The 26,713-nt window shown below is 37.1% G+C and overlaps 2 protein-coding genes across 10 annotated transcripts; one reads left to right on the top strand and one right to left on the bottom strand.

The window, feature by feature from the left end:
- Positions 1-987: 987 nt before the first annotated feature.
- Positions 988-14,801, bottom strand: IRAK4 (interleukin 1 receptor associated kinase 4). Of its 5 annotated transcripts, none has more exons than XM_015627883.2 (12): positions 14,691-14,800; positions 14,324-14,493; positions 13,139-13,284; positions 12,621-12,818; positions 11,722-11,882; positions 10,983-11,047; positions 10,631-10,745; positions 8,528-8,667; positions 5,283-5,466; positions 4,442-4,504; positions 2,724-2,882; positions 988-2,616 (listed from the first exon to the last, which is right to left on the bottom strand). In XM_015627883.2, the coding sequence occupies exons 2-12, from the start codon at positions 14,482-14,484 to the stop codon at positions 2,581-2,583; spliced, it is 1,428 nt and encodes a 475-aa protein (XP_015483369.1). In that variant the 5' UTR covers positions 14,485-14,493; positions 14,691-14,800; the 3' UTR covers positions 988-2,580. The 5 variants fall into 5 exon arrangements, with proteins under 5 accessions (XP_015483369.1, XP_015483370.1, XP_015483371.1 ...); XM_015627884.1 differs by having other exon boundaries at positions 8,528-8,637; XM_015627885.1 differs by lacking the exon at positions 2,724-2,882 and having other exon boundaries at positions 14,691-14,801.
- Positions 14,802-14,877: 76 nt separating this feature from the next.
- PUS7L (pseudouridine synthase 7 like) lies at positions 14,878-26,055 on the top strand. Of its 5 annotated transcripts, none has more exons than XM_033514818.1 (8): positions 14,879-16,156; positions 16,812-16,971; positions 17,930-18,125; positions 19,786-19,884; positions 21,374-21,455; positions 22,777-23,054; positions 24,613-24,700; positions 25,282-25,386. In XM_033514818.1, the coding sequence occupies exons 1-7, from the start codon at positions 15,004-15,006 to the stop codon at positions 24,679-24,681; spliced, it is 2,037 nt and encodes a 678-aa protein (XP_033370709.1). In that variant the 5' UTR covers positions 14,879-15,003; the 3' UTR covers positions 24,682-24,700; positions 25,282-25,386. The 5 variants fall into 5 exon arrangements, with proteins under 5 accessions (XP_033370710.1, XP_033370709.1, XP_015483366.1 ...); XM_015627879.3 differs by having other exon boundaries at positions 14,899-16,156; positions 24,647-24,700; positions 25,282-26,055; XM_015627881.3 differs by having other exon boundaries at positions 16,052-16,156; positions 16,826-16,971; positions 24,647-24,700; positions 25,282-26,055.
- The last annotated feature ends 658 nt before the right edge of the window (positions 26,056-26,713 follow it).

Genomic DNA, 26,713 nt, shown 5'->3' with positions numbered 1-26,713 from the left:
GACAATTTTCTTTGGCTCATTAGCATTTTATTTCATCTTGCTATTGCTTTCTAATTGTGGAATTGCAGTAAATTGCTCTAGCTATTTTTCATTCATTTGTCCCTCCCTGGGTGACTAAATTGCTTTATAATCCTTAACATGCAAAAAGTTGGCTCCTTCCCTGAGCATTGTGATCCTCTGTTGCCCTCCATGGCACCTTCCCTGCTGAGACAGGATGTATACAAACCAGATTAGCCCGATCTCTGCCCCATGTGGAACCCACCAAGAACTGTACTGGATTTCTCTCAGCTCCAGTTCTATGAAAGTAAATCATCCCATTACAAATATCTTGAATGACTCAAGTTACTGATCTGTGTCCTAGAACGCCTTATTATAGTAAATAACACAAGTAAGTATTCTAGGATAAGGTTGTTGCAGGGAACAAAAGAAACTGAAGTCAGCTACTCTTATCCTCTATTAGTGTCTAGAGAGGTTGACTTTACTGTATGAAGACCTCCAAAAACAAAAAAACAAAAAAAAAAACAAAAACAAAAAAATAACTTCCCTTTCTCCTTGTCCCCTATGTATTTAAAAAAAATCCCTAAACTTGCCACACACGTTAGCTAATTTTACCTGCTTAACCCCTCATATTTTTATTCACTGAAGTTCAAAACTTTTTTCTAAATTGTATGAAACAGTAGCTAACATGCTTCATTTTTAGTGAGGAAGGGAAAACTACTGCCAAAACCTCACTGCTGAGAGCAGCACTGCAAATAGTAATGGTCTAGTATGACAGAGCAGGAACTCCCATGCCTGTAGCAGAGATTCTCCGCACACTGAAGAGTATCACAGTTGGTGTATGAACAAAAACATTCTAGCATACCAGAGGTGAACAGAGCTGACAGTTGCTACAGCAAACACACTTCTGGACAACAATAGATACGTATTCCAGCTCCAGGGAATAGTAAAAAGCAGACATGATCTAATAAAAAACCTTCACATAACAGCTGGAGATGCTTAAAACTGAAGAATGGCTTCAGCAGATTTTATTCTAATTTAGCTTTATAGGAGCTTTTTTCTCCAGCTTCAGATCTGTACCGCTTTATTCCATGCTGTAAAGTTACCATAACGTTTTTATCAGAAATGCAAGGAACATAAAATGATTATTTCCAAGGCTCAAGGTTTTAATAGCAGAAAGAAGTAATAATGCAGAGTTTTTATTTATATTAACAGGTTTCTACAATTTATACTAAAAAAAGCTAGAAGCCATTAGGTAGATCCTTCTTTCTAAATTAAGCCAGCAGCTTGAAAAGGCAATACAAAATGAATTAATAACTAGAAATCTAATGATATCTTTACATTAGAAATCACATTCTTCCTACAACAAATATATATTCCTGAATGAAGTCACACATAATCATAGAATTCCAAATTTAACTGTAGGCCAGACTGTGTTCCTATCCCTAAGCTATTAACAAAGTTCACAAGGTGCAAAATGAGTTTATATGAAAATAACATCTTTCATTTACAATGGTAATATATTCATACTTAGTCCAAAGTATCTGGAGTCTTAATAATCACTTTCATTCCATTTTTAGTCTGCTTTGATTTGTCAATGTTTCTATTTTAAAAAGCTTTTCATTTAGAGTTTTTGAAGTGTATTTTTGTATTCAGTTAATATACATACATATATATATAAAAACATATATTAAAAATAGCTTAATTATTTGACTAAGTAAAATGCAAAATTGATCTTCACATCACTATTCTGACCCCTTTAAGAAAAGCAACCATCTTTATTTATAATCCATATGGACTTCTCTCCTAAAGTACTAAAAATACTCAATCCTCCTAAAATAGTCAAAGTAGCTAAGAGTCTTCCTGTGAATAAAAATTAAATGGTTTGTCATCACAGAGTTCACTGCAAGAAAGCATTTGCAACTGTAAATGCATCTGCACAGCAAGATAACTATTTTGCTTGGGAATCCTTGAAATGAAAAAAACAACCTAGAAAATGTCTTGCAGCATTTATTTGCCTAAAACTAATCCAAGAAGACTTGATAACATTCACAAACAGTACCAGACCATTCACACTAACATGAACTCTCAAGCTAAAATATTAAGTAGACGCTTGTTTTAAATGGCTAACACTATTGTCGTTTTCCAAAAAGACAAAATTAAGTACCATTATAGCTATTAAATGGTTTTGTCTTCAACAGACACAGGTCTAGTACACCTGATCAAGAAAGCAATTTGCAAAAAAAAAAATTCTGCCCAGTTACCCATACGCCTTTTTATCAGACATACTAGATATTTGGAAATAAAAAGAATCAAATAGATTTTAATATGGAAATGCATTTAAAAAGCTGCAGGAGAAGATGATGTAACAGCACTGCATTTTGTTAATACAAGAAAGAGTTTTTTCATGTTAAGGGCCCAGTGACTAAACGTTCGTGAAAGAGCTGTTGACAAGCCAACAACTCACCTTACATGCCTAGAAAGTTCTGGAAAGAACCACTGATAATGTTGCACTAAATACTAATTAATAATTTGGTACTAGTGTCTCTATTACAGAAACAGTGGTGCGTCAGAAGAAACACATTATGAAGTTTTTATCTCTTGGAGCTGCTGTTGGACCTGGAAGACAACAGACAGAAATGTAATTAATTGATACAGTAACCATATGCAGGGAACACACCCACCCACCCCCCAAAAATAAGCCTTTTATCTAAAAGACCACATACCATCTTAATGTCTGGCCTTCTGTTTTTTTTGTCATTCAGACACCGATCAGCAATTGAATACATTTTATGAATTGAAGGTACATCCCAGTCACTCATCTTTTCATCAACATAATCCTCAATAGTTGCTTCCTCATCCTCAATTTCGTCTTTTATACTTAACTACAAGAGATTTTGAACCAACAAGCAGATAACATTGTAAGTATCTGAACAGCATGTGAGAGTATAAATGAGCTATTTTTTTATTAGTTTTTTTTTATTCTATATAATTTTAATTACCACAACACCATAAAGAAAATTTCTTTAAGCCACATCATACAGATTTAACTGCCTCCCACTTCGAGGCTCAGTTTTCTAGTCTTGTTTCTTTTGTAGGAGAAGAGGCTCAATCAATAAAATATCTTAAAAACCCACAAATATGCAATCTTAAGTTGGTACAATTTTTTTAATCACTTTTTATAAAGTCTCTTTCTGTAAACCAAACTTCTGTCTCCAGTCTCAGTGACTGTGGTATCCACTGGAAACTTCTATTCAGAAATCAAATTTTAAATCTGACTGGTTTAATCCAAAAGGCCTCAGTTCAACATACCTGAAATGGGTTATCTGTAATCACACATACTGTTTGAGGAAGCACAAATGAATGAACAAGAGACAATGAGTAGAGGCAGATCATCTCCCTCTATGGGTCAGTCTGAAATAACTGACCAACATTCAACTGCCTCAAAATTTTCCTTTCAAGCTAAGGATGCCATATGGTCTGACATTGACCATTCTCTTTATGGTCCCAAAAAATACATTACAAAGATAAACTGTACCAGTCACATTCCTTATTAGATCCTATCTCTGAAAAAGCCCACTTTAAAAAACCTGAGTTCTCCAAGGTGTTTACAAGCTCAACACAACAATGATTCTGCAACCCCAGAAGATATAGCTTAAAAGGACAAGAAAAATCTACCAATACTACACTGGTATTCCTAAATATTTGGAAGAAAGTGATTTATACTGTTCCAAACAGTATGGAACAAAATCAATCCAGACCTCAATGTTATTTCATACTTAATAAATAAATTAGTCTTTATGTAAAAAGTATTCTAGGAAAATCTTGGATTAACTAGTTCAGAACTTAGTTTTAAGCTATGTGAAAAGCTAAATTATGAAAAGTCTTGTAAGGTTTTTAATTCAGGAGAGTGAACTCTGAGACATTAGTTTCCTAATCAGTCGACTGAATTACTAACTGAATAGTAAAGAAAATTCAACCCACCTCTTACTGTGCAAGAAAAGCCCTTACATTTCAAACTTCACTAAGGTTAAAAGCATATGGTACTTGCAAATTGTCACTAAAGTTGAAGATGAAAACTGATACAGAACAATAAACAAACAAGAGATGAACAATTCAGCATGTTTCAGGGAATGAGGAATTATCAGGGTATCTGGGAGTATGTTAACAGAGTACAATGGTATTGTAATAAGAAGCAGTACCGAAACAAAGAATTCCAGTATCAGATTAGGAGATGATGACCTTAAGGGATGAACAAATCTACCAGCCAAGAGATAAAAGTTTCAGCCTCACCTCTAAGACAAACATTGACAAAAAAAGCTGTTTTCACAACTACATATTTTGATGGCTAATTTGATTGTCTCAGAACCTGTTAACTGACTAGGATTTCATATAAAGTAATCCTGGAGCAGTTGGAGGGAAGGAGAAAGTATAAAGAACATACCAGCAACTGTGGCTCCCGGTTTTCATCTACTGGAGGAAGACCTGTTATTATTTCTAGTAACACCTAGGAGAAAGAAAAACCAGAACAGAAAATGGAGCACGGAGTAACACTTAATATTATTTGAAAAAAGGAGCATGACCTCCAGCCTGTCAACAAATACTCTCACGATCTGTGTTTGTCCAAAGATTTCCTATACAATTCATTGGTTTTGTTCCTGCCTTTATTTTCATTAACTGTTACTAGCAGTGTGGCTTACAAATTTCAACACAAGTTATTCTCACCCTACATTGTGTTCCTTCACAGCAAGATTGAAGAATTTACAAACTATTCAAACACAGTGTTAGGCCTACCTTCCCATTAAACTAAATGCTATGAAGTGAGTCAATAGTGAGTAGGGTCTTAGATCTGTTCAGAATGGATTCATTTTTGTTCCAAATACCAAGCTCATGTCTTCTTTGTACTAAGCTCTAAGGCAAATCCAACATGGGCATTGTATTTTTGGTGCTGAATATAATAAAACACATTTTTGGATTATTTTCTTCTTTTTCAGCCTGAGTTACACTTTTGTGCAATACCATGCAAGCAAAAACAATGTTTCACACCACTTCAAACCACATTTAGCTAGAACTTGGAATATTATTTTAGTCTGGTCCTTCACATAGCAAATCAACATATTCAAATGATTTTAACACAGTCAAAGTTTAGAAACACTATCTTAAGAAAACATCTACTGGGAGAAAGAAACATTATAGACCAGAGTAATAATTTTATTTTATATACTCTATTTTGTATGCTTTTATCATTTACAAAAGAAGTCATATATTGCCCACATTCTACTTACTACTCCGAAACTGAAGATATCAGATTTTGGTGTTATCTCTCCTCGCAGAGCTTCAGGTGCCATATAGGCTGCTGTTCCAACAATTCTTTCAGTCATGATTGTCTGTGTGAATGTTACAGATGCTCTTGCAAGGCCAAAGTCAGAAATTTTAGGCACATATGTGTCAGTTAATAAGATATTTGCACTGGCGAAGGGCAGGAAGGAAGGGAAAAAACAAAAAATAAAAAAGAATTTCCAAACAGTACAGTAAACAGGTTTTATGACAGACTAGTAATTCTTTAGGAACCAAATGTAAACTATTACTTTGACAATCTTGAAAGCTAAGATACTTACATAAAAATTTAATGGTATTTCATAAAACAAGTTACGTAAATTTAGTTTTGTTGGCAATTGCTCAATTTCCAAATTCCTTCCTCTAAATAAACGAAGAGCTGACTGCAAGATCCATCCATGTTTTCTCTTGCATGTGCATGCACAAATGCCAAAAGGAAAAAAAAAAAAGGCAAAACAATAGAACACAAGGAAAAAATCTAGACACTCCCCCTACCCCTAAACCTTAGAAATACAAAACTCTTATAACAGACCAATTATGTTACATTTATGGTTTGGCTTTAAGAAGGACAATAGAGAATACTTATCTCAACTTCTACTGGATCACAGTTTAATTGTTATAATCTAAATCTCTTCTCAGAACTAACAAGAGCAGGTTTTTTTATATCTATTATCTAATACTATGTCAACCACGATAAATTCATGTGCCAAATGAATAATAATACTCTTATTCTTGTCTTGAAAGAAAACCAGAAAATTTATTACTGCTAGAATATTGTATGTGCCGTGTTTTCACTTGACCTCCAGCTTTTACTTTCCTTAAAAAAAAAAGCAACCCTGACAAATGAGGCTCATCTCAAAGTCCTTAATGCTTTCATAAAATACAGAGTGGGATGAATTACAGCAGAAATCTACTGGGTTTTAAACTTGTACCACTAAGAACCATTTTAAAATAACTTGATTTAATATTTATGAAATCCTTTTTTTCTGATCCCTTTAATGGAACTATAAGAAAGCCACATGGCCTAATACAACATGTAACACTTACTAGAAAGTTATAGTTCTAACTTCCCCTTCTTCACCAAACCTGAACAAAATCAATACAGCTATAAGTTACAATGGATCACTTGATATTAGAACTGCTGCAAGTAATGCTAGATACATGACCACTACAGAAGGCCAAACACTTGTCAAGGCATCACCCACCAACTGGTCTCCTGTTTAAAGCTCAACTTCTTAAAAAAAAATAAAAAATAAAAAAAGAGAACAAGATCACAACTTCAGAAATGTATAAATGTCAGCTTCTTATCAACTCGAGTTAAGTCCAAAGAGTGGTCATTTTTTTGGGGTACACCAAAAAGAGCACAACAAATGCAAGTTTTATTGCAACTTTCAAGATTTGAAAGAGAACTGAACTACTTCCTAGGCATAACCAATTCAAAAAACTATGAACAGCTGTGAGAACACACATTAAACCATGTCCCCTCTAGCCTAGAGAAGTTGTTCTAGTGCCTGTGTTTTTATGAAAGGTCTCTACATGTCACAGCAAAATGAAGACTGAAGTTAATCTTCTTAGATGTCTCTTCATCTAAGTGTTATCTGGGAGTGGCAGCACTATTAATAGTACCAATCAAATCTATTGAACTATTCACACAACAAATTGCAAAATGTTATCCAAACAAAAAAAAACCCAAACCCCAATTTTCTAGAATGATCAACTCACAGCAGTTAGAAGGGCAGAGGCAGTGTAAGGTAAGAAGTGCATCCCTTCCAGTCATTACACTTCTCCAGAGGCTTAAGCAGGGAAGAAAGAAGAAACAAACTGTCAAAGCCGCAAGCACATACATGAGGCAGATGAAGCAAAAGCTTGCTCCCCAAAAACTGAAAGGTTACAAAAATGAAGTTGCCTGTATTTAGCAGAGTTGCCAAAAGCCAGAAAGCTACTGAAACATTCATCCATAACACTTAATTGGTCAGTTGCTCCCTTCTTTACCCTCAGAAGGAGTAAGGCATTAGGGGCTTTAATTCAAAGATCTGGGCTGCTTTTTAAAAAATCCAATACAGTAAACTGTAGCAGGAAATGGGAAGCAAACAACAAAAACACCAGAAAAAGCCAACCAAAGTCTACAACAAAACCCTCACTTAGTCTGAGTCCTGATATCCATGGAAAAAAAAAACTCTGGTACAAAAAACAATGAACATTCATTATCATAGAAGAATCTTGAACTTCATGAACCTGACTGAAGTAATTTTACTGTATATTTTATGCATATATATATATATCATACACATATACATTATATATATTTTAATATATATACTTTACATACACATATATTTATAAAAAAATAAAAGTAAATCAAAGGAGACACTCCAAAAAAGTGCTCTCGGAAAAAAAAAGTGTTTTTACCTGAAAATTTCCATATTTAAAGATTAATTTTTGTTCAACAGTAGCTCCATTAGAAGCAGTTATTAAAGAACAGAATTTTTTGTGTTCTCATGGCACTCAACTATATGAAAGCAACAGTTATGATGCAAATTACAATTTAAAGATTACATTTATAACACAAATTACAATGCAAAATCTCACAGCTGGAAAGCTGTCCAGCGGCTGAGGGAGCTGGAAGAAAAGGAGGCTCAGGGGAGACCTTATTGCTCCCTACAATTGTCTGACAGGAGGCTGGAGCCAAGTGGGGGTCAGTCTCCTCTCACAAGTAGAAAGCAATAGGAGAAGAGGAAATGGTCTCAATTTGTGCCATGGGAGGTTTAAATTAGGTGTTAGGAAAAATTTCTTCACGAAGTGAAAGCAGTGAAAGAGGCTGCCCAGGAAAGTGGTGGAGTCAGCAGACCTGGAGATATTTGAAAGACATGTGGATGTGGGCACCTGGGGACATGGTTTAGCAGTGGTCAGGGCAGTGCTGGTTAATGGTTGGACTTGATGCAAAAAGTCTTCTCTGCCCTAAGCAATTCTATGGTTCTAACCCCATAATTATCTTCAGAAGTCTGTACTGGTCATGTCCTTGTGACACAGACAAGACTGTGGTGATGGATGTCACTTGCAGAAGATTGTGCCCTTGACTGAAGTAATGCTTTTTGTAGTTTGTTCTCTATAAAATTACTTTAACAGGGGAAATATGAAAAAGAAAAAAGATGAAAAGGTGAAAATGCAGCCAGCAACAGTCTGCAGCTTTTACCTTTTAATATCTCTGTGAATATGATTATTTTCATGCAAAAAGTTGATGCCATTTGCTGTACCTTGAACAATTTTACACCTCATATTCCAAGGAATTGGTGGAGTTTCATCCTTGATTAAGAAGAAAAGGCAAGTAAAAATCTGAAAAATATATATACATTCACATAAACCAAAACAAGCATACAAAAACCCCACAACCCAAAAGTGACTTCTTGCTATGTTTTACTGTTTTCAAGTAGATAATTAAAAACACTACCAGCATACATTTCTTAATTGACTTGGGCAGAAATGCATGCTTTTGTCACATTACATTTTTTCCCTGTATTTTGCCCTAGATTAAATTGCCAGTTGCAAAAAATGTGCTTGGTAATGTTTGACTCTAACCCTCCAAGGCCAGCTGCTATCCATTATCTCTGCAACTCCCACTTTGTACTAGCACTGATATCAGAGCCTTCAAGCTGAAGCAAGTAATTCAAAGCAATCCACATCTTTTATTAACAACAAGAAGTCAATCTTCCAGTGGTTTTGGATTTCTTGAGAGCTTAGCTTTATTCATACTACTAACTAAACCTTAGAAATAAGTACACCTATATTTCAAAACCAGCTCTTAATCTTGTTAGTGGCCAAAGGAAGTGGATTACAGTATCTCACCATTCTACCACTTCCCTTGGCTGCTCAACATCCAGATATAACATGATACAAGCAAGAGTCTGTGCATCAAACACATCCAGTGAACTCACAAAATTAAGTCATCAGCAAGAACATATGTTCAAGTAAGCACATTACTCACATCTCTGATCTGGTTAGATAAAGATTCTTTCTAATTTATAGATTCTGATTTAGATTTCTTGATTTATATCATAAATTTGTCTCTTCCTTCTAAAGGACTCAGTGATTTCTCCTTTAGCTTTCAATTATCCCCAATCTTTTAAGCTCACTTGATGATAACGGCCAGTTACATGGATGAACATTTTCATACACACCCTTGTTAAGCACTGCTCATTTCTACAGATAAACTTGCACTATCCTTAGTTAAGATGTCTCCCTTCTGCACTGATTCAGTTAAAAAAACCAAAATAATTGCACATGCAGCAGCATATGCAAGCAAATTAATCAATCCAAACTGAGACAGCAGTCCTAACTGAGCTAGCCCTTTGCCCAAGTACTGCTACTCATTCTCATCATAGCACCACTTCCTTCCCACTGGAGCAGAAATATTTGTGCAGCCCTACGAAGGAAATGTCTCCAGGTGAAAATTAAATCTTCCACCAAGTATTATTTCATCAGCCTAATCAGTTCCCTTTTCCAGATCTTTCCTAGCTGATAGATGCTTGAACCAATACAATCAGAGAATCAGTGCAGAGAAAAAGAGCAAGCCAAATATTTTAGGTCTGAGGACAAGGGTGGTTGAAGCAGCACCAATTTAAAATGTTCACCAGATTACAATCTCAGAAACTGCAATTGCTTTGTATTAAGCAGATTTTTTTAACTCCTTCAACAAATTAAAACAAACACTAATCTACTACCTTGTTTGGCTTACTATTGGACTGTTTGTCCTTGATACACAGAGTTGTCTCAACAAACCAAAGCAACTTATTATTTACTTAAGGCCAAGGCTAGAAGATTAAATGAGAAGCATTCACACAATATTTTTTAAAAATGGAATTCACGTTTACTTAGGGCACTTGAGAAAGAGACAAGCAGACTAGGAGCATTGTATTATAACCACTATCACAAGGACAATGAACAAAGGTCAATTTCACAGCACAGAATCTCAGGAACCAATAGAGAACATGCCAACATCAGAACTGGGAACAAGACTGCAGCACCCTCCGCACAGCCTCACACAGGCATAGTCAGTCCAAGCCTCTGTGATGCTTCAAGTACCAGTACATGACATTGTATTGCCAACCTGATTTGACTTTAATCCATCTAAAATGTTTGTGCAAAATCTTATTGGAAGAATACTTGTTATTAGAACACAAGAAGAAAGTAGTAAAACATCATTTGGCCATCACATTTGAGTTCTATTTGAAAGACATTCCACAGATTCCTATAGTTTAGCAAAGTAAGGCAACTGGAAGCTAGAAAAGATTTCACTTACCAGACAAGCAAGTCTGTCAAGCAGTGAACCGTTGGGCATGTATTCATACACCAGGCATGGCTGAGCACCGTCACTTGAGAAACCAAGTAATTCTACTAAATTTTCATGCCGACACCTATAGCAAAAGAAAAATACCTGTCCACATTTGCTCTGAAAGACTCTCAACATCTGAGAAAAACATAAAGCAGAGGGAACTTGATTCCCAATGACTTGTTTCACCTCTACTGCACAAAGCCAGGTTTGTGTGGTGACGCTTTAAAACAAAATGTGATTGTGCTGTGTAAGAAACATTTTCAGTTAACATGCAAACTGCTATGTTAGAAAGACAAAAATTGTATAATGATGTACTCACTTTGCCATTATGTTTATTTCTTGCTCAAACTGCTGTTTCAAATCCTCAACACTAACATCAACCATCTATAAAAAGAAGTATTTGACATTAACATCACTGGTTCATAATAAAATGCACAGTTGTTCATTAAAAAAAAAAAAAAAAGAATTGTAAGCCTCTCTTAGTTAACTTTTCACAATACATGTTCTACTCAGTTCCAAAATAAAGTATCAGAACATGACTTTAAATCCCTTGGAACACTATAACTAGATAAATGGCTCTAGTTTCAGCAGTCAGCAACTTACTCCATTCACTACAGTTACCTTCTAATAGCACTTAATTACAAAATTCAATATCAACACAAAACAGTGGTATGAAGACTAAAATTCTGTGACAACACCTATTTAGCTTGTGAATCTCAGCCATCCTAATCTGAAATGCAAACTTCCTTAGGACCCCTTCTCTTCTGGCACTTCTTAAGGGTGAGGGGAAAACAACTAAGGAAGCACTCTGCTCTTCCCAGCAATGTGTTTAGCCCCTCAAAGGAGAGCTATGGAGAAGGGAAGAATTAGCCCCTGCTACTGTGCTGACTCACAACATTGAGAGGACTAAGGATAAATTTCTTCATCCAACTAATGTGTAACATAGTAACAACATTTTTTGAAATGTATCATTCAACACTTTCACAATAAACAAGGTAAACAAGTCGATACTATAAAGTACACAGTCCTTAAAATGAAAAATTCCCAGGACAACTCACAGCAATGAGTTTCTTGACAGCCACGTTTTTGCCATTGATGTAGCCTTTGAACACAATGCCAAAGCCACCTTCTCCCAGTTTATTACCTCCAGCTGATTCTGGTCGGGCATCAAAATTATTTGTAATGCTTTCCAAGTCATGAAACAAAAAATTTTGAAAATCTGAAAGACATTGACATTTAGCACAAAACTATGTTTTCACTTAAGGAACAAGGTTTTCTGTTTCAGTTCTCTTAAAACAAGAACGTGTTACCACACAAAACATGATACAGTGGAGCCCTACTGCCAGCTCTGTGATGAAGATACCAGAAACACAAAAGGAAGGCAGATAAACATATATAATTATATATGCATAATTTTCTTCACAACTAGCACTGTAGCACACATCTGACTGTATATTGGATTCATACCTGTGATACAGGTAGTAGAAATTAGATGTATAGCAGATCACAGAGCCAGACTGCCTTATATTTAAAAAAATATGCCAAGGTTACATCATGTTTCTGGCAGGAACCCAAAAGTAGACCTTTAGGAAGGAATAGATCAACCACACACTTTCCTAAAATGCCTTCTTTAGTCATCTTTTCTCCAGCATTCTCAGTCATTTCTGACATATAAAATCTAGTTTTAAAGCACGAGATGCTAAACAGTCTACAAAATAAGTATTGGAAAAGGGCAACAGGATTATGTGTGGCAAAAAAGAAATTGCAGTTTAACTAACAGTTAAGTTTTCCATCTAATTTGGTGACTTATTGGCAAGATGCTCTTTCCCACAGATGCACCATGATAGAAATAGAGTCATCACTCTCATGTACCGCTATGATTTTTTTCACATGGGCTGAAGAACTGATCAGAAAAAAAAAAAAAGCAGCACTAAATTCTACCAAAGTAAACATCTACCTGTGTTACTGGACTGTGAGCTGCTGTTTTCTTCACTTAAGTAGGAAGAATCTGAATGCTGCCTCTCAGTACTCTGAGCTAAAGCAAGCTTTACAGATGCCACTTCTATTTCCTGTACAGGTAGTTGTTTCTCATGTATAGGCAAGGTTTCCTGTGAAGAAAGAGGTAATGTAACTTCTTCTGGCGTCCTTACAGCTTCTGAAAAGGGAATTTAGAAAAAGTGTTAACTACATTAAGAGCCAGAGAAAAAACAAATAATATTAATGCCAGTATTTTTGAAAATGAGTAGACATGTAAGTATCACCAGGTTATAGTCTGCTACCATGTGTAAAATCCAGCACTCTCATTGAAACTTGAAACTCTTATTTAAAGTGTTACTACAAGTGATAGAAAGTGGAAAATATATTCACGTTGGGTTATTTTAACCTAAGCCTTTCTGATTTTTAAGTCAGTGTGAAGCTCTTTAGCATCTTAGAAAACTGAGAACACAGTACAAAATGTACAAGAGTAACAGTTACCTGGAAGCAAAAGGCTTGCTGGTGCTAGGAACTGATTCCTAATCAGCAGATCCACAAGATCAGCAACCGTGCAGTTTGTGGTTCCCCAGTCATAAAGCAATTCACATGTGGGGCTCTTTCCCATTTGGACAAATGTCTCAAATCTCCTTAAAAGATAAGTTAAAACCAATATTAAAAAAAAAGAAAAAAGTTACATCAAGAAGCATGAAGGGAAAGAGATTAAAGACAAATTACAAAAAAAAATCCATATTGAAAAAAAAAAATTTGAACACACTGCAAATATCACAAATCTTCTGAAAACACAGCCAAAAAAACCTAAACACATTTAAAACCGGGGGAACACCATGCAAAATATGGGAAAAACTATGGGAAATACACATATACATGGCTTCAGCTATTTGTCTAGGATCCATAATATATTGGCACCTTGGATTAACAGAGAAGAGAATGTCAGCCAGAGACAGAGTAAGTCAGACCCAGATCAAATGACAGAAATAATTGCTTTGCATCAATTTAGCATTCATACTCCATTTTGAATATTTTGTGATGGGCATTAAGAAGTAATTAGGTCCAGTATTCTGACTTAGTTAATACAACTATTGAAAGAAAAACAAAGATGTAGTTCTACTATTACTAGAAAAGACTGAAAACCCAAGATGATATATACAACATCAAAAAACCTGTCTTTGAAACAGCTTCAACAAGGATCCAACAAGCCCTTCAAGCAATGAGGTGCTCATAAAATACTGCAAGCATTATTTCTCACATAAACTTGTTAGCTTTATGCCTCGGGCTCCCCACATTTATTGGGCATTTTCTTGGAAAAAGTGAATTAGGAGTTACACTCCAGCAGTCTCCTGGGCACAGTAACACTAATGTCTAATAATCTTTAGGGTACAGAAAGTTATGCAGCCGCTGCTATATTGCTAAAAATACCCATGTCTGTAGCTCTAATTAATCCTAATTTCTTTAGTCAATTTTCTGAGGCTTGCTTAAAAACTGAGTTGCAGAACAATTAGGAGTAATTACCCCGCGGCCCCTAAGGAAACGGGACTGTAAAACCCAAGTGCCCACCGGCACACAAAGTGCAGCAAATTACAGTAACGGGGTGGAAAACAGGATGAACAAGGTATTTGTGTTGAACGGGTAATGCACGAGTTAACGTTACGGACGTATATGTAAGACCTTATATGCACTTGGCTATATCTGCTTTCACCGGACGGGTTGGTTATATCCACCGCAAGTTTCTTCCACCCTTCCTGCGGGTCGATGAACTCTGCCAGCCGCCTCAAGAGCCCGTAGCTCAGGCAGCGGACGTACGTGGAGTTCGTCACGGGCTCGCCCATCCTCCGCTCCTGGTGGGACACAGGGGTTACCCGTGCGGCTGGCCGGGAAGCGGCCGCCCCGCCACAGCCAACCCCGACCTCACGGCTCCGACAGCCGCCCCCCGGCCCGGCCACCCCCGGCGGCGCAGCTCCCGCCCACCATTCCCGGCTGCGAGCGCCCCCTGCACCACGCAGCGGGGGCCTCCCGGAGTCCCCTCACGCCTCACCGTCGCTTCCGGGCCGGGGCTCCCGCGAATCCCCAGCCCATGCACCCCGCCTCCCACCGGGCGTTACCGCAGCGCCGCTTCCCCGCCCCAATTTTAAACCTTCCCCTTTAAGGGGGCGGGGCCCGAGCCCCCGGTGCCTCTGACGTCACCGGCGCGGTGAGGACACAGCGGAAGCGCTCTCCCACCTGGCCTTCCCATAGGCGGCCGAAAGGGACCCCGCCCCCGGCGCGCCCCATGTCTGGCCGCGAGGGGGGGACTCGTTGGGCTCTTTGCCTCGTCTTTCCCCCCGGCCCTGGGGAATTTGGTAACGTCCATGGACCCCTTTGATGGGAGGAGGTCATGGCGCCCCCTGGCGGCGGCTTCCGGGGCGCGTGGGGCTCCCTGCTCTGTGTCCCTGCCTCGCTCCGTGCCTGTGTCCCTGCATCCATCCGTCCATCCATCCCTGCCTGCCTGCCTCCCGTCCCGCCTTTCAGCAGCCCTTTTTGTAGCAGCTGATTCTATTCCGCCCCTCTCCCTTTTTCCTTTGCGCCCGCTGCAGGGGCGGCGGGCCTGGCCGGGAGCAGGGCAGGCCGCAGCCATGCTGCCCTCCTTCAGTTACGTGACGGAGCACACCGGCTTCCGCGGCACCATCAAAAACTCTCCGAGAGACTTCCTTGTGACAGAGCTCGAGGTGCCCGAACTCTTCCTCAGGGACACCCGGGCTGAACTGCTCCAGAAGACCAGCGAAGCGCCGCCGGCACAGGGCAGCCCGTGCCCGCGGGAGCCCAAAAAGCGGAGGACGGAGCCCCCCGGGCCGGGTGCCCCCGAGTGCCCCCGGGATGCTGCGCCCGGACCCCCGGGGCGCGGCCCAAGCCCGGCGGCGGGCTCATCCCCCAGCAGAAGTGAGCGTGAGGGAGACCCCGAGCTGCAGTCCGGTCTCGGCGAGGCCCCTGTGCTGGAGTCCTTACTCGGCAAGCCCGTGAGCGAACTGCTCAGCAAATTTGCTTGTGATCTGAAGGATACGTGGGGCTTGGAAACAAACACGGATGCTGGCACTAGGGAGTTCTCGCTAGGACCCAGGTTGGACAAGAAAATTCGAGCGGATTTACACAGTGCTGTTAGGCAGAAATTCCCCTTTCTAGTCACGATTACAAGAGACAAAGAAATTATTGTAAAAGAAAATCCTGATTACAGAGAACTTTGTCAGTTAGTGACTGAAAAGGAAACAAGTGATTTCTTTAAATTTTTAGATGCAAAAATAGAAAGTTCTACATTTTCCTTTGAGCCTGATGGAAACAAAGAGCACAGAAAAATAGTTCACCACTTTATCAACAGAAAGTTTGGAAAGCTTTTAGAAACAAAATCTTTTACTGTGACAGATGTCAATGATCAGCCAAATATGTCAATAATGGTACGGTTTCGAGAAAAAAATTGGTCCAGAAAAAGGTCTGCTGGTGGTTTTCAGGAGAAGCAAGATGTTTATACAGGTAAATACGTAATTTTTAGTGAAAATGGCAGGTATTATGGTGTTCTGTAGAAAGACTGAAACTGAGGATCATTCTTATATGACACATAGGCCCGGTCGACCCATTGTTTATGTTGAAATAAATCATTATCAGTGCAGTGCTGTTACATCCCTGGAGAATGAAATGGAGGAATCAAGTTACTGCAGCGATTTGACATAAACTGCTCATGGTAGTGGTTATGGTTCTTTTGATTGTAGCCACTAACTAACTCTGGCTTTCCCAGGGTGATAGCTTTCCCTTGAAAGTAATTGTGGGAGTTTAGGAGGTGCATGTAGATATTGAACAAGTTAGTAAGGTTAAATTTAACTTATGATCTCATTCTTTAAAGCAGTTTCTGATACAGAGAATGTTTCTTGCAATACATCCATGAATGTCTGTTGCATTTTACGAGGTAATATTTTTAAGGGCATCACGGTTTTTTGGTTGGCTTGAGTTTTGTGTAATGTTTTTATTTTTTCCCTTCTGTGCTGTAAAAGTCCCATTTGCTTTAGTTTTCAGTTTCTTTACAGTTTACAAGCTATTACAGTTTGAGGGAAAGAAGAACCTGCCCATCTGTCATGGCAGAGCACTGAAACATAAAGGCGAGTTCCTAATAATTCTGAGATGATTGTTTCAGCTTTCACCCTTCAGAAAGAAAACCTAGAAACGCTAGAAGCAATCAGCTTGTTGGCAGCTGAACTTGATGTTCTTCCTTCAGACTTCAGTTACACTGGCATCAAAGATAAGAAGGCTATCACTTTGCAGCCTATGGTTGTGAAGAAGGTGACTCCTGAGAGGTACTTGGAATCTGGGTACAAGCAGTTCAGCACCTAGGTTTTGGTATTAATAAGTATCAAAACGGTACGATCTCTTGAAATGTTCTTGATGTGTCTTCTCCTTGGCTGTATAGAGCACACTGGAAATTGCTTTAATCTTTTGTGGCTTTAGGAAATAACCAACTCACCACTCAAGTCAATGGTAAAACTCCACTGGAAACTGGAGGCCAGTTGTCCAAGTGATAATTAGCAAAACTTCACGTTAGTGTTTAAATGATGAAGAAAAATAGGTAAATGCATCCACACAGCAGGATAAATTAATATTTTTTATAAATAAAGAGTTTATAAACTTATTAAAATACTGCTTAGAATTCAAGCTCTTATGCTGAAATTTTCCTTTGATTTGAATGGCTGTTACTTACACATAAGAACAAGAGATTGAGTGGATATTTTAAAGGATAAATATTTGAACTGTCAGCTGTGTTTCCAATTACTAGCATGTGTGAGCACACCCAAAGAATCAGCACGTTGAACTGTTTATGTTAAAGCTGACTGAGAAAGAGCAATTGTGTTTTGGAGTCTGCTACAGCACATTACATTTTCTTTGCCTTTCTCTTTAATGAAAAACAGGAGTGAAATGAGGAGTGAAGAGTAAGAAAATGACTAGTTTTTCATGTTAAAAAATTAAAAATTCAGTGCAGTTACTCTGAGAAAGTTTGATCAATTGTTTTATTCCAGCATCTGTCGATATAATAAAAATGCCAATGATGCAAATATTTATAAAGTATTTCTGGATTATAACTAAATTTTAAGACTTCTATCTCTGCATTTGATTTGGTTTTCTCATAATAATTGTTTTACAACCCATTTTATTTTTTAAGTATTTTTAGTATCAGTGCAAAGGTGAAAAAGACATTCATTAGGAGTTGTATAGCTTTAGTAGAAGATGGTTTATAATTTTTCCTAATTATTTATTCAGCTTGAAGGAAGTTGGAAACAAAATGGAAAAAAAGGGTATGAAAATATACAATATCCGTCCAGCATGCCAGCACCTCAGACTTGGTCAGCTGAAGGGCAATCACTTTGACATAGTTGTGAGAGATCTCCAACACCACAGTCATGACTCTTCTACAGATCTGAAGGAGAGAATATCTGAAGCAATGGAAAGTGTTGAGGTAAGAAAGGCTCATGGTTGCTGATAATGAGTTATTTGCTGTTATAAAAAATACTTTTAAGGAAAATGCCTGAAATAGCACAATAATGGCAATATTTTCCAAGTTTGGTGCTTTTTGTATTTTCTATCCTTCCTGCATTTTTTAGGGAATCAGGAGTAAAATTACCTTCCAAGAAGGGACTACAAGTTAATTGATTCTGTGTTACAGACTGGAGACCCCAGCGTGGGGCAGCAGAAGACAAGGGGAATTCAGTAACAAATGAATGTGGATATAAGAGGGATTGCTGCACCCAAAGTGATGGGTCTCACTGTGGCAGATGAGGGGGGGAAACAATGTGCTTACACACCCATATAATGTGTATGTGATATGTGTATATACACACATATGCTCAGTGCACATGACAGCTGGTTGCCTTTTTTGGTTTTGTGAGGAACATGCATGGCTGGCTTGAATGAAAAACTTTAATGGTATGAACATATGTGGAATGTCCATCTCCAAGAAGGATTCCCCTGAAATGCAGTGGATTTTGATTCTGTTTTCTGTAGTCCCTGAAGGAAACTCTGATCATCAGACATTTGTAAACCATTAAGAAAAATAAAAGAAAATAATGTAAGGGAAAACCAGTAGATGTTTTTTACAGTATTTATTTTCTTGTCCTATCTTTCAAAGTAATGACTATAATATAAATTGCTTGAAGAAGATTAATCCAGGAATAAAATCTTGAATGAAAACTATCTAGTGTGAAAAAGCAAAATACATTACATATACTTTGGAAATTAATTTTATTATTGAGGAAAGCATTCAGCTGGTACTATAATGCTTTCTTCACTCCATCTTATTTGTTTTATTTTGCTGTTTGGAAAATAAACACAAATTACTATGATTGTGTGTCTTGCTTTATTAGATTTACCTTGCTGGTCAGAAGATGAATGACAAAACAGGATATGTATTAATCCAAAATATACATTTTTCATCTTCTGTGATAGCAAAATTGTGTATGGGACCTATAGGTGTCCCAAGCAAGATTATAAAATTTGAACTTAATAACCATTTGGAAAACAAGTATATGATTTTGTGTGTCTGCTCCATGTATACTTACTGTTTTGTGGAAAAAGGTGTTCTCCTTAGGTCACATGACTGTGATTTTACTTCTCACATGTGACCTTGAACTCATCAGATTTAAAATCCCAATTCAAAGAAGTCTTCGCCTTTGACCTTTATATTGCAATAATAACAGAAATTATCTCATGTGAAAAAGATTAGTGTTTTCAAGAAAAAATGTCCAGTTCATTAGCTGTGCTGCATTTGCTTGAGTAGAGATTCCATAATCTGACACATTTAAAAAGCTTAATTACTTTGGCTTGACCTATAATTGTAATTATGGTAATTAACTATATAGAAATAATTTTGTTTCATTTACCTGGGATCTTTCTAATGATGTGAAGACAATGGTAGAACTTGATAATCTTTTTAGACATCTTTTTAGTGCCAGAATGTTGCAATGATGTATGAGTATTTATTTTGTTTCATGTAACTTCTGATTCTGGTTTTATGCATTTTGGATGTAAATATAGACGTGTATTGTGTGTTTTATGCCCAGTCTTATTAATCATGTGCAGTACTTTCATGCATGCAACATGTTTATTCTTTCTCATTCTAGATAAAAGGTTTTGTGAATTACTATGGACCTCAGCGATTTGGGCAAGGACAAATTGTTCAGACAGATCAAATAGGACTGGCTTTACTGAAAGAAAAAATGGTATTTCCATTTTCTAGTTTGGGTACTTATTGTCAAGAGAATTTCATATTACTGTTGCAATATCTAGCACTGGAATTGACCTGAGTGAATAATTTCATTTGTGAGATAAATTCATCTGTGTGCTGGAGCAATTGCTAGATCATTTTTGATAACATAAGCATGAAGATATTCATACTGAAACTAAAACCTTTTTTTAAACAGCAAGTGAAGCTTTAAATAGTTCTGGAGTGATAGTTCTGTGATTGGAATGTGATTGGGATTGTCATCGTGCCAGTTGGCAGGAAAGTGGTTGCATTCCATACAGGGTTTGAACACTGAAAAGAGGCAGTCTTCATACAGTGTTTATTCATGGTCCTGATTGCCTCTGAACTGTAGCTTCTTTATCCTGCTGGGGGTCTATTTATTCTTAAGAATGTCACATAAGCTCATAAGAAAGGATTTGCTTTTCAATACTGTGGTAATTTATCTGCTGTATAGAAGAATTGCTGCTTTCCATTATTCCTTGACTACTTTCCCAAGCTCTCAGTTCTGAGCTTATTGAGCAATAATTAATAAGATAAATGTACTTTTCAGTGTATGTGACACAGTGTTTGGCACAGGTAAAACACTAATCAGACACTACAAAGTCAAAAAGATACTTGAGTATCCTTTTCTTCTAATCTTGTTTTGATCCTGAGAAAAATCAGGAAAACTTATCTTTCAAATACAGGATTCAAGATTAGAGGGCAGCCCATGAAAGTTGCTGTTGATGTATCTGACATCAGATAGCAGTTGGACCAGATGCCAGTCCCTGAGGAGTAATGATTTAAATCCTTAGTCTTGACTTAGTTACTTTAATTTAAAATAGGTAGGAACTACTATTCATATTAAAAATGTGCCAGTATGTGCTTGCACAGTCCAACACAGAGGAGGACAAGAGCCAGGTGTCATAGGTTGGTAGAAGTGCTAGCAAACTGAGCAGCTCTTCATATATTGCAAGTAGCAGAGATTACTGTAGTGTTTTCCTTGTCACAGTGTCATCTAACCTAATACAGATTAGTATTAAAAAACAAAATAAAAAATAGTTGTGCCTTTGTATGACACTGTGGAAAGTGTCATACTAAATTCTGGAAAGTCTCAGTCTAAATTCTGTATGAAGCATGCAGGATGGAAGGAAGGAGCCTTCCTGTTCAGGATAGAATGATGACAATTTCAGTTGGAGAAGTTTGAGCTGGATGACTAAGAAAGTGATTGGTTTCTCACAGAGCTTTGAAAACTTTTACATTTTCTGGGTGACTAAAACCTCTTTTTAATCTGAGAAGGGACACAATACATTGTTCTGTGATTCAAGGGATCTTCTGTGAAAGGGCAAATTTGATTTTGACTCTAAAGAACCGATTTAATTTTGAGAGCTTGCAGAGTATGTTAAGGCAGAATCAGATGCATGATAACCTGTTCAGCTGAGAAATAGTTGTATTTAACTGAAAACAAAATAAATTGTTCTTTTAAGGTGGAAGCTGTGAAGTTATTTTTCACACCCGAAGATATTGATGATCCTGTAAACAATGCAAAAAGATACTTTCTTCAAACTGGTATGTCCACTTAAATTGTCCATATATTTATGTAGAGTCAATATTGTGAGGTAATAAGGTGTTGCTGCACAGGGAGATACTTTTTATTTTCCTCTGCTTTATGCCACTTATACTTGATTCTGTGAAACTCAATAGAGTTGCACATTTAAAAATTGTATGAGGATGAGTCCCTAAATGTGCAAAATAGTGGAAAATTAATGTACTACAGGTGCGAGAAAATAGAGAAGTAAACACTGTGTATCATAATACAAGAGACTAAGATTTATCTGAGGAGTTCTGGCCTACTTCAATTTGTCTGCTTTTGGATAATGAACTTCTCCCTAGTGAGGGAGTATTCAGGAATGCAGCACTCAACACATACTCAGAACTTAACACATCTTTCTTTCTTTCTTGAACTAAAATCAGCAAAATAGGTCAAAGGCAGTAGTCTGCCAAGTAGAGTGCTCTGTTTGCCATATTTATTGCTTTTATCATTCAGCTGAGCTTTCTCACCAATTTGAAGTTGCTCTCAACTTCAAATGTATTTTTCTTCTCAAATATTTCACATCTATTAGCCTGCTTATCACTTTAGATTGACATACCAATTACGATATATAGTTTTAAAAGACAAAAGTATGTTTGGTTTCACAAAAAAATATAAGGTGAATGATTCTGTTCTGTACATGGCTGTATGATGCATGGAAAAACATTAATGTGAACCCTGAAAGCAGCTGCTTGCCTTTTCCTGAAAGCAGACATAGAAGTCTGTGCAAAAGGCTTCATCAGGTAATCACTTGTAATATGAAAAGAAAAAACCCATACAATTTTTAACATACAGCATTTATATAATGTAGTAAAAATATGATTAAATGCATTTTCATCTTGGTTAAGGGTCAGACTTCCCTGAGGCCAGTGTAATTTTTGCCTGTAAAATAAAGACATGGTTCTTACCTGCCGTGAAAAACATCTTCTGAAATGATGAGAAGTAGAGATTTAATATTCTTTTATAGCTTGGTTTTTACTTTCAGTTACCTGGTTCAAAAAAAACCCTTTGGAGTATAAAGGAAGTTTCTAAAAAAAAAATTGTTCAAACTAGGCCAAACAACTGAATGATAGCTAGTTTAATTTATAATGCATGAAACAGAAAAAAATCATGAGTCTGTGTTGATAGGCACACAAGATGAAATTTGTCTAAGGTGACACATTGAAGGAAAGGAGATAATCAAAGCATGGAGACATGATTGACAGCTTTTTTCTCTATTTGATTATTTTATCTTTTTAAATGTCAGGTAATACTTGAATAATCAGGGATTACTGACATGGTTATTTTTGTTTATATCAGAAGATGCAAAGGGCACGCTTGAGATGCTGCCAGAATTTAAAGTAAGAGAGAAGATGTTGCTACGAGCTTTAAATCGCTACGGTGTAAATCAGGAAGGTTGTACCAAAGGATGGCTCAGCATTCCTCACTCGTTGCGCATATTCTATGTCCATGCTTATTGCAGTAAAATTTGGAATGAAGCAGCATCATATAGGCTGAAGACTTATGGCTCAAAAGTGGTTGAGGGTGATCTTGTCTTCATGGAAGAAAATGATGAAAGCATTTCCCTGAATGACAAGGTGAGTCTTCTTGTAAAGTAGTTCTTGTAAAAAGAAAAACAGCAACAACAGAAAAACCCCAAACAACTTAATGCACTTGAATCCATAAGCAGATGGATGGAACCAAAATAAAGGCTCTAATGCCTTTATTTTGGTTCATTCATTAAAATATTTAATATTTGTGACAAAGTTAGAACACATGATGTATGATTTTTTATTTTTTTTTGTTTCACCTTAAATAGACCTACAAGTTTTAATCTGTTTTGGCTGTTCATTTTGTTCAAGTGAGAGGAAGGAACAGAAGGTTGGAAATGATACATGTGAAAATTTAGTCTCCATGGTATATAATGTTCTTCTTAGGATCTGACTGGGTAAGACTTTCAGAGTAGACTCTTGAGTGTACCCATATTACTGGTCAGTGCAGATCTGAGTCTTGCTCTCCACATCAGGCTTTCCTAAATACAATGGTGACTGTGAGTTCAGTGTGAAAGGTGGCCTCAGGCTGACCTGATAATCCCATTGCAGCTACAGAGGCAAAACATGTTTAGCACAATTTCACTGGTGCTGGGTCTAAACTGGTAGCAGCTGTTCAAAAAATGAAGCAGCCTTCTTGGTAAGGTAGTAAAGGGCAAGGGGGTGCTTCTGCTTGCCCATAGCTCAGCCTGGGAGCTATGCATGAAGCCATAGGTCAGCCAGTGAGTAGAATCTGGCAGTGAAGTGTCTGGTCCCAGATTCTGACATGCTGAAGTTCATTCTGAAGTGCTCTCTTCTTTTAGGGTTAGCATACCTTATTGTGAAGACAGTTGCCAAGTAGCAAGTGGTAGGACAAGAAGAAATAGCCTCAAGTTGTGCCAGAAAAATTTAGATTGTGTATTAGAAAATATTCTTCACCAAAAGGGTTATCAAGCACTGGAACAGGCTGCACAGAGAAGTGGTTGAGACATCATCCCTGGAGGTATGTGATAAGGGTTTAGTGGTGGACTTGGCAGTGTTTGCAGCTGGATATCTTTATATGTCTATTTTTCTCCAGATCATATCAATCATAAACTGTGCAGTATTTTACTGGAGAATAAATAGGTGTGTGCAGAGGCAGGATGTAATTAATTTATTTTGGATGAATCTCTTACAAACTTGACGGCAAGAGCATTTGAAAGGTTACCTCCAGTCCCTATGGAGTAGCTTGTGTTTCAACTGAGATTTTTCTTTACCAATATTTTTTAGAGTGAATGTTAATGAAATAATTAGGTAAAATAAAATTAAAAGCAGATGTATTAAATTCAGTATTGAGTTACTGAGTTTTATGTAGATATATTCCTTCTTAATATAAAACATTTTTCTTTGTATTTTTACATTTGCTGATGAAGCACAAGACAGCACTGACTTTGTTAACTTCAGATTCAAAGAATAGTGGTGCTAATGCCATCACCACTGATTAATTTAAAGTAAGCATATCTTAAGATTTTTTTCACACATGAGTTTATTGCCCCTGCAGTAGTCAAATAACCTGAATATTCTTTGCAAGTTTGTGAGTACAGTGCATAATTCCTAAAAGAAAACATATGTTTTTACTTTTTAAAAGGTTGGTGTCTTTTTCTTCTTGAATGTCTTGTCAGGTTCATGTAGTCACTGCTTCAGAAGAATCAGCTAACAAATACTCTATATACCAAGTAAGTCTGTATGAAAAATGCTGAGTTGTTGATCTTTTTATTTGATTAAAATGTTTTGTTTTAAATAATGTTATTAATTTAACTGGTGCAGTCTCCATCCCTGCCAGAATGCTCATCAAAGAAAATAGATGTAAGCTAATTTCCACTCTCATAACAAATTTACTTTGTAGTGGAAATAAGTACAGTGTCATTTGAAGTATGGCAGTATTTATCCTGAAGCAGAATAATTCGGGAAAGATTTCAGTCTACTGGGAAAAACTTTCAAAAGCAGTTGACATTCTAATTTTTGAAGGTTTCAGAGTGTAGTTGTGAAGTCTTGCATGGCAACTGACTATATGGCAGCTGAATGTCTTTACTGCTGTGTACTGCTTTGTTTTCTGAATCCTGGTACATTGATTATTTTTTCTGCTTTAATTACATTCAATATACCTGCCATGCACAGCTTCATTTCACAAGAGAATCTGCTGGTTCACTATTTCAGGCCCCAAAATGAAAGGTTTAAGTACATTTTAAATGATCACATTTATTTAAAGGGGAATGGGTGAGCATTACCTCAAATATATTTGTTTTTTTCTTTGAAGGTGGTTCTTCCAATGGTGGGACATAGTATCAAGTACCCCAGTAATAAAGTTGGACAATGGTACCATGAAAGGCTTTCTAAGGATGAGCTGGAGTTGTGCAAATTCAGAGTGTCTCCGTTACAGCTGAATATACCTGGATGCTACAGACTCATTTTGAAAAATGTTCAGAATCTCTCATATTTTTTGGAAAGTAGTGAAAAAGAGATCAAAACTGAGGACAACCATCTGAATGATTTAAAACTCTCTCTTCATATATCGTTTGACCTTGATCCTTCATGTTATGCAACAGTCTGTCTGAGAGAAATAATGAAATGTGATTTTTAAGATTCCACTTAATGAAAGATTGCAGGAATATTGTACAAAGTTGGTATTTTACATGTAATGCCAAGAACATAAGGGAGAATAACAGGTTTAAGTCATGAACAGGTAAAATTTGTAGATTTTGATTCATACAGATAAGGAAAAAAAAATTGCCAAAATACTTTGAAATATTTCAAAATCATTCCAAACTCTAAATGGATTGAATTAATTGGAGTAAAACTCTTACATCAGGCTGGTCTAACAGAACTTAAAGAAACCATGGGCAGCCAGCATGAATTTCCTGTTTGTGTAGACATCTGGCTTACAAAAAGCCCTGGAAAAGTATGTGCAGCAAAAAAATGTATCTTGTAATTCATAGTAATTTTGTAAATGTTTTGTAATAAATTCTATTCAAGCAATAATGTTACAAGTTTACAGCCTAAAAGTTTCTAACTAAAAAGTTGTTGTACTGAGGTTTCCTTAATATATTGTATTTCATTGTGTTCAGGTACTTAATGTTAAAAGGTTAAAGCCCTGAGTCAGCAGGGACAAGTTGTTGATTGCTTTATCAGACATTTGGTGAATGCCTAAAATTAAGTTAATGCTGGTGATTTCAAGATTCAGTAGTGCATAGCTGGGAGTGCCTATTTCAGCACTGACCAAAGGGATATTCCACACCACAGAAGAAGTATATAAACAAGTATATAAACTGAGGGGAGTCACTTGGAAAAGGAGCTGATCTGGGTTCAGGAAGGGAGGTCTGGCATCAAACTGAGGATGGTGAGCAATTGCATTGATCAGCACATACTTTTTCCCTTTTTATTATATCTATTACTATGATTGTTTTGTGGAGGCAGTTAAACTGGGGACCAGAGACCTCTTCCAACCTGGATTGCCTGCAGATGGCAGCATAACTTAAAGTAGGAAAGTCTACTCATTTTTATTGAGCAGGAATTAATAATATAAATTGATTTCTGTTTGTTGCATCAGTTGATAAAATGAGTGCAACATTTTTCAGATGATGCTAACAGCTGAGTATGATAAATTTCCGAAGCCTGAGAATGATAAGAATAGGAAAAATAGAAATAAAGCTCACATAATTTCAATGCATGTATAAAACTGTGCAGCAACA

This window comes from Parus major, chromosome 1A (assembly GCF_001522545.3).
Source record: "Parus major isolate Abel chromosome 1A, Parus_major1.1, whole genome shotgun sequence".
NCBI classification, from domain to species: Eukaryota; Metazoa; Chordata; class Aves; order Passeriformes; family Paridae; genus Parus; species Parus major.
Note: the sequence above shows the minus strand (reverse complement) of the source record. Positions and strands in the feature narration are given on the sequence as shown.

Coding starts and splice junctions, on each gene's coding strand:
- IRAK4 (XM_015627882.2), bottom strand. CDS start 14,484: ATGGGCGAGCCCGTGACGAACTCCACGTACGTCCGCTGCCTGAGCTAC. Junction 5,467..8,527: donor ATTCACAGAGATATTAAAAG/GTAAAAGCTGCA, acceptor GCCCTTCGCCAG/TGCAAATATCTTATTAACTG. Junction 2,883..4,441: donor ACCGGGAGCCACAGTTGCTG/GTATGTTCTTTA, acceptor AATCTCTTGTAG/TTAAGTATAAAAGACGAAAT.
- PUS7L (XM_015627879.3), top strand. CDS start 15,004: ATGGACCCCTTTGATGGGAGGAGGTCATGGCGCCCCCTGGCGGCGGCT. Junction 16,972..17,929: donor AAGAAGGTGACTCCTGAGAG/GTACTTGGAATC, acceptor TTATTTATTCAG/CTTGAAGGAAGTTGGAAACA. Junction 24,701..25,281: donor ACAAATACTCTATATACCAA/GTAAGTCTGTAT, acceptor TTTTCTTTGAAG/GTGGTTCTTCCAATGGTGGG.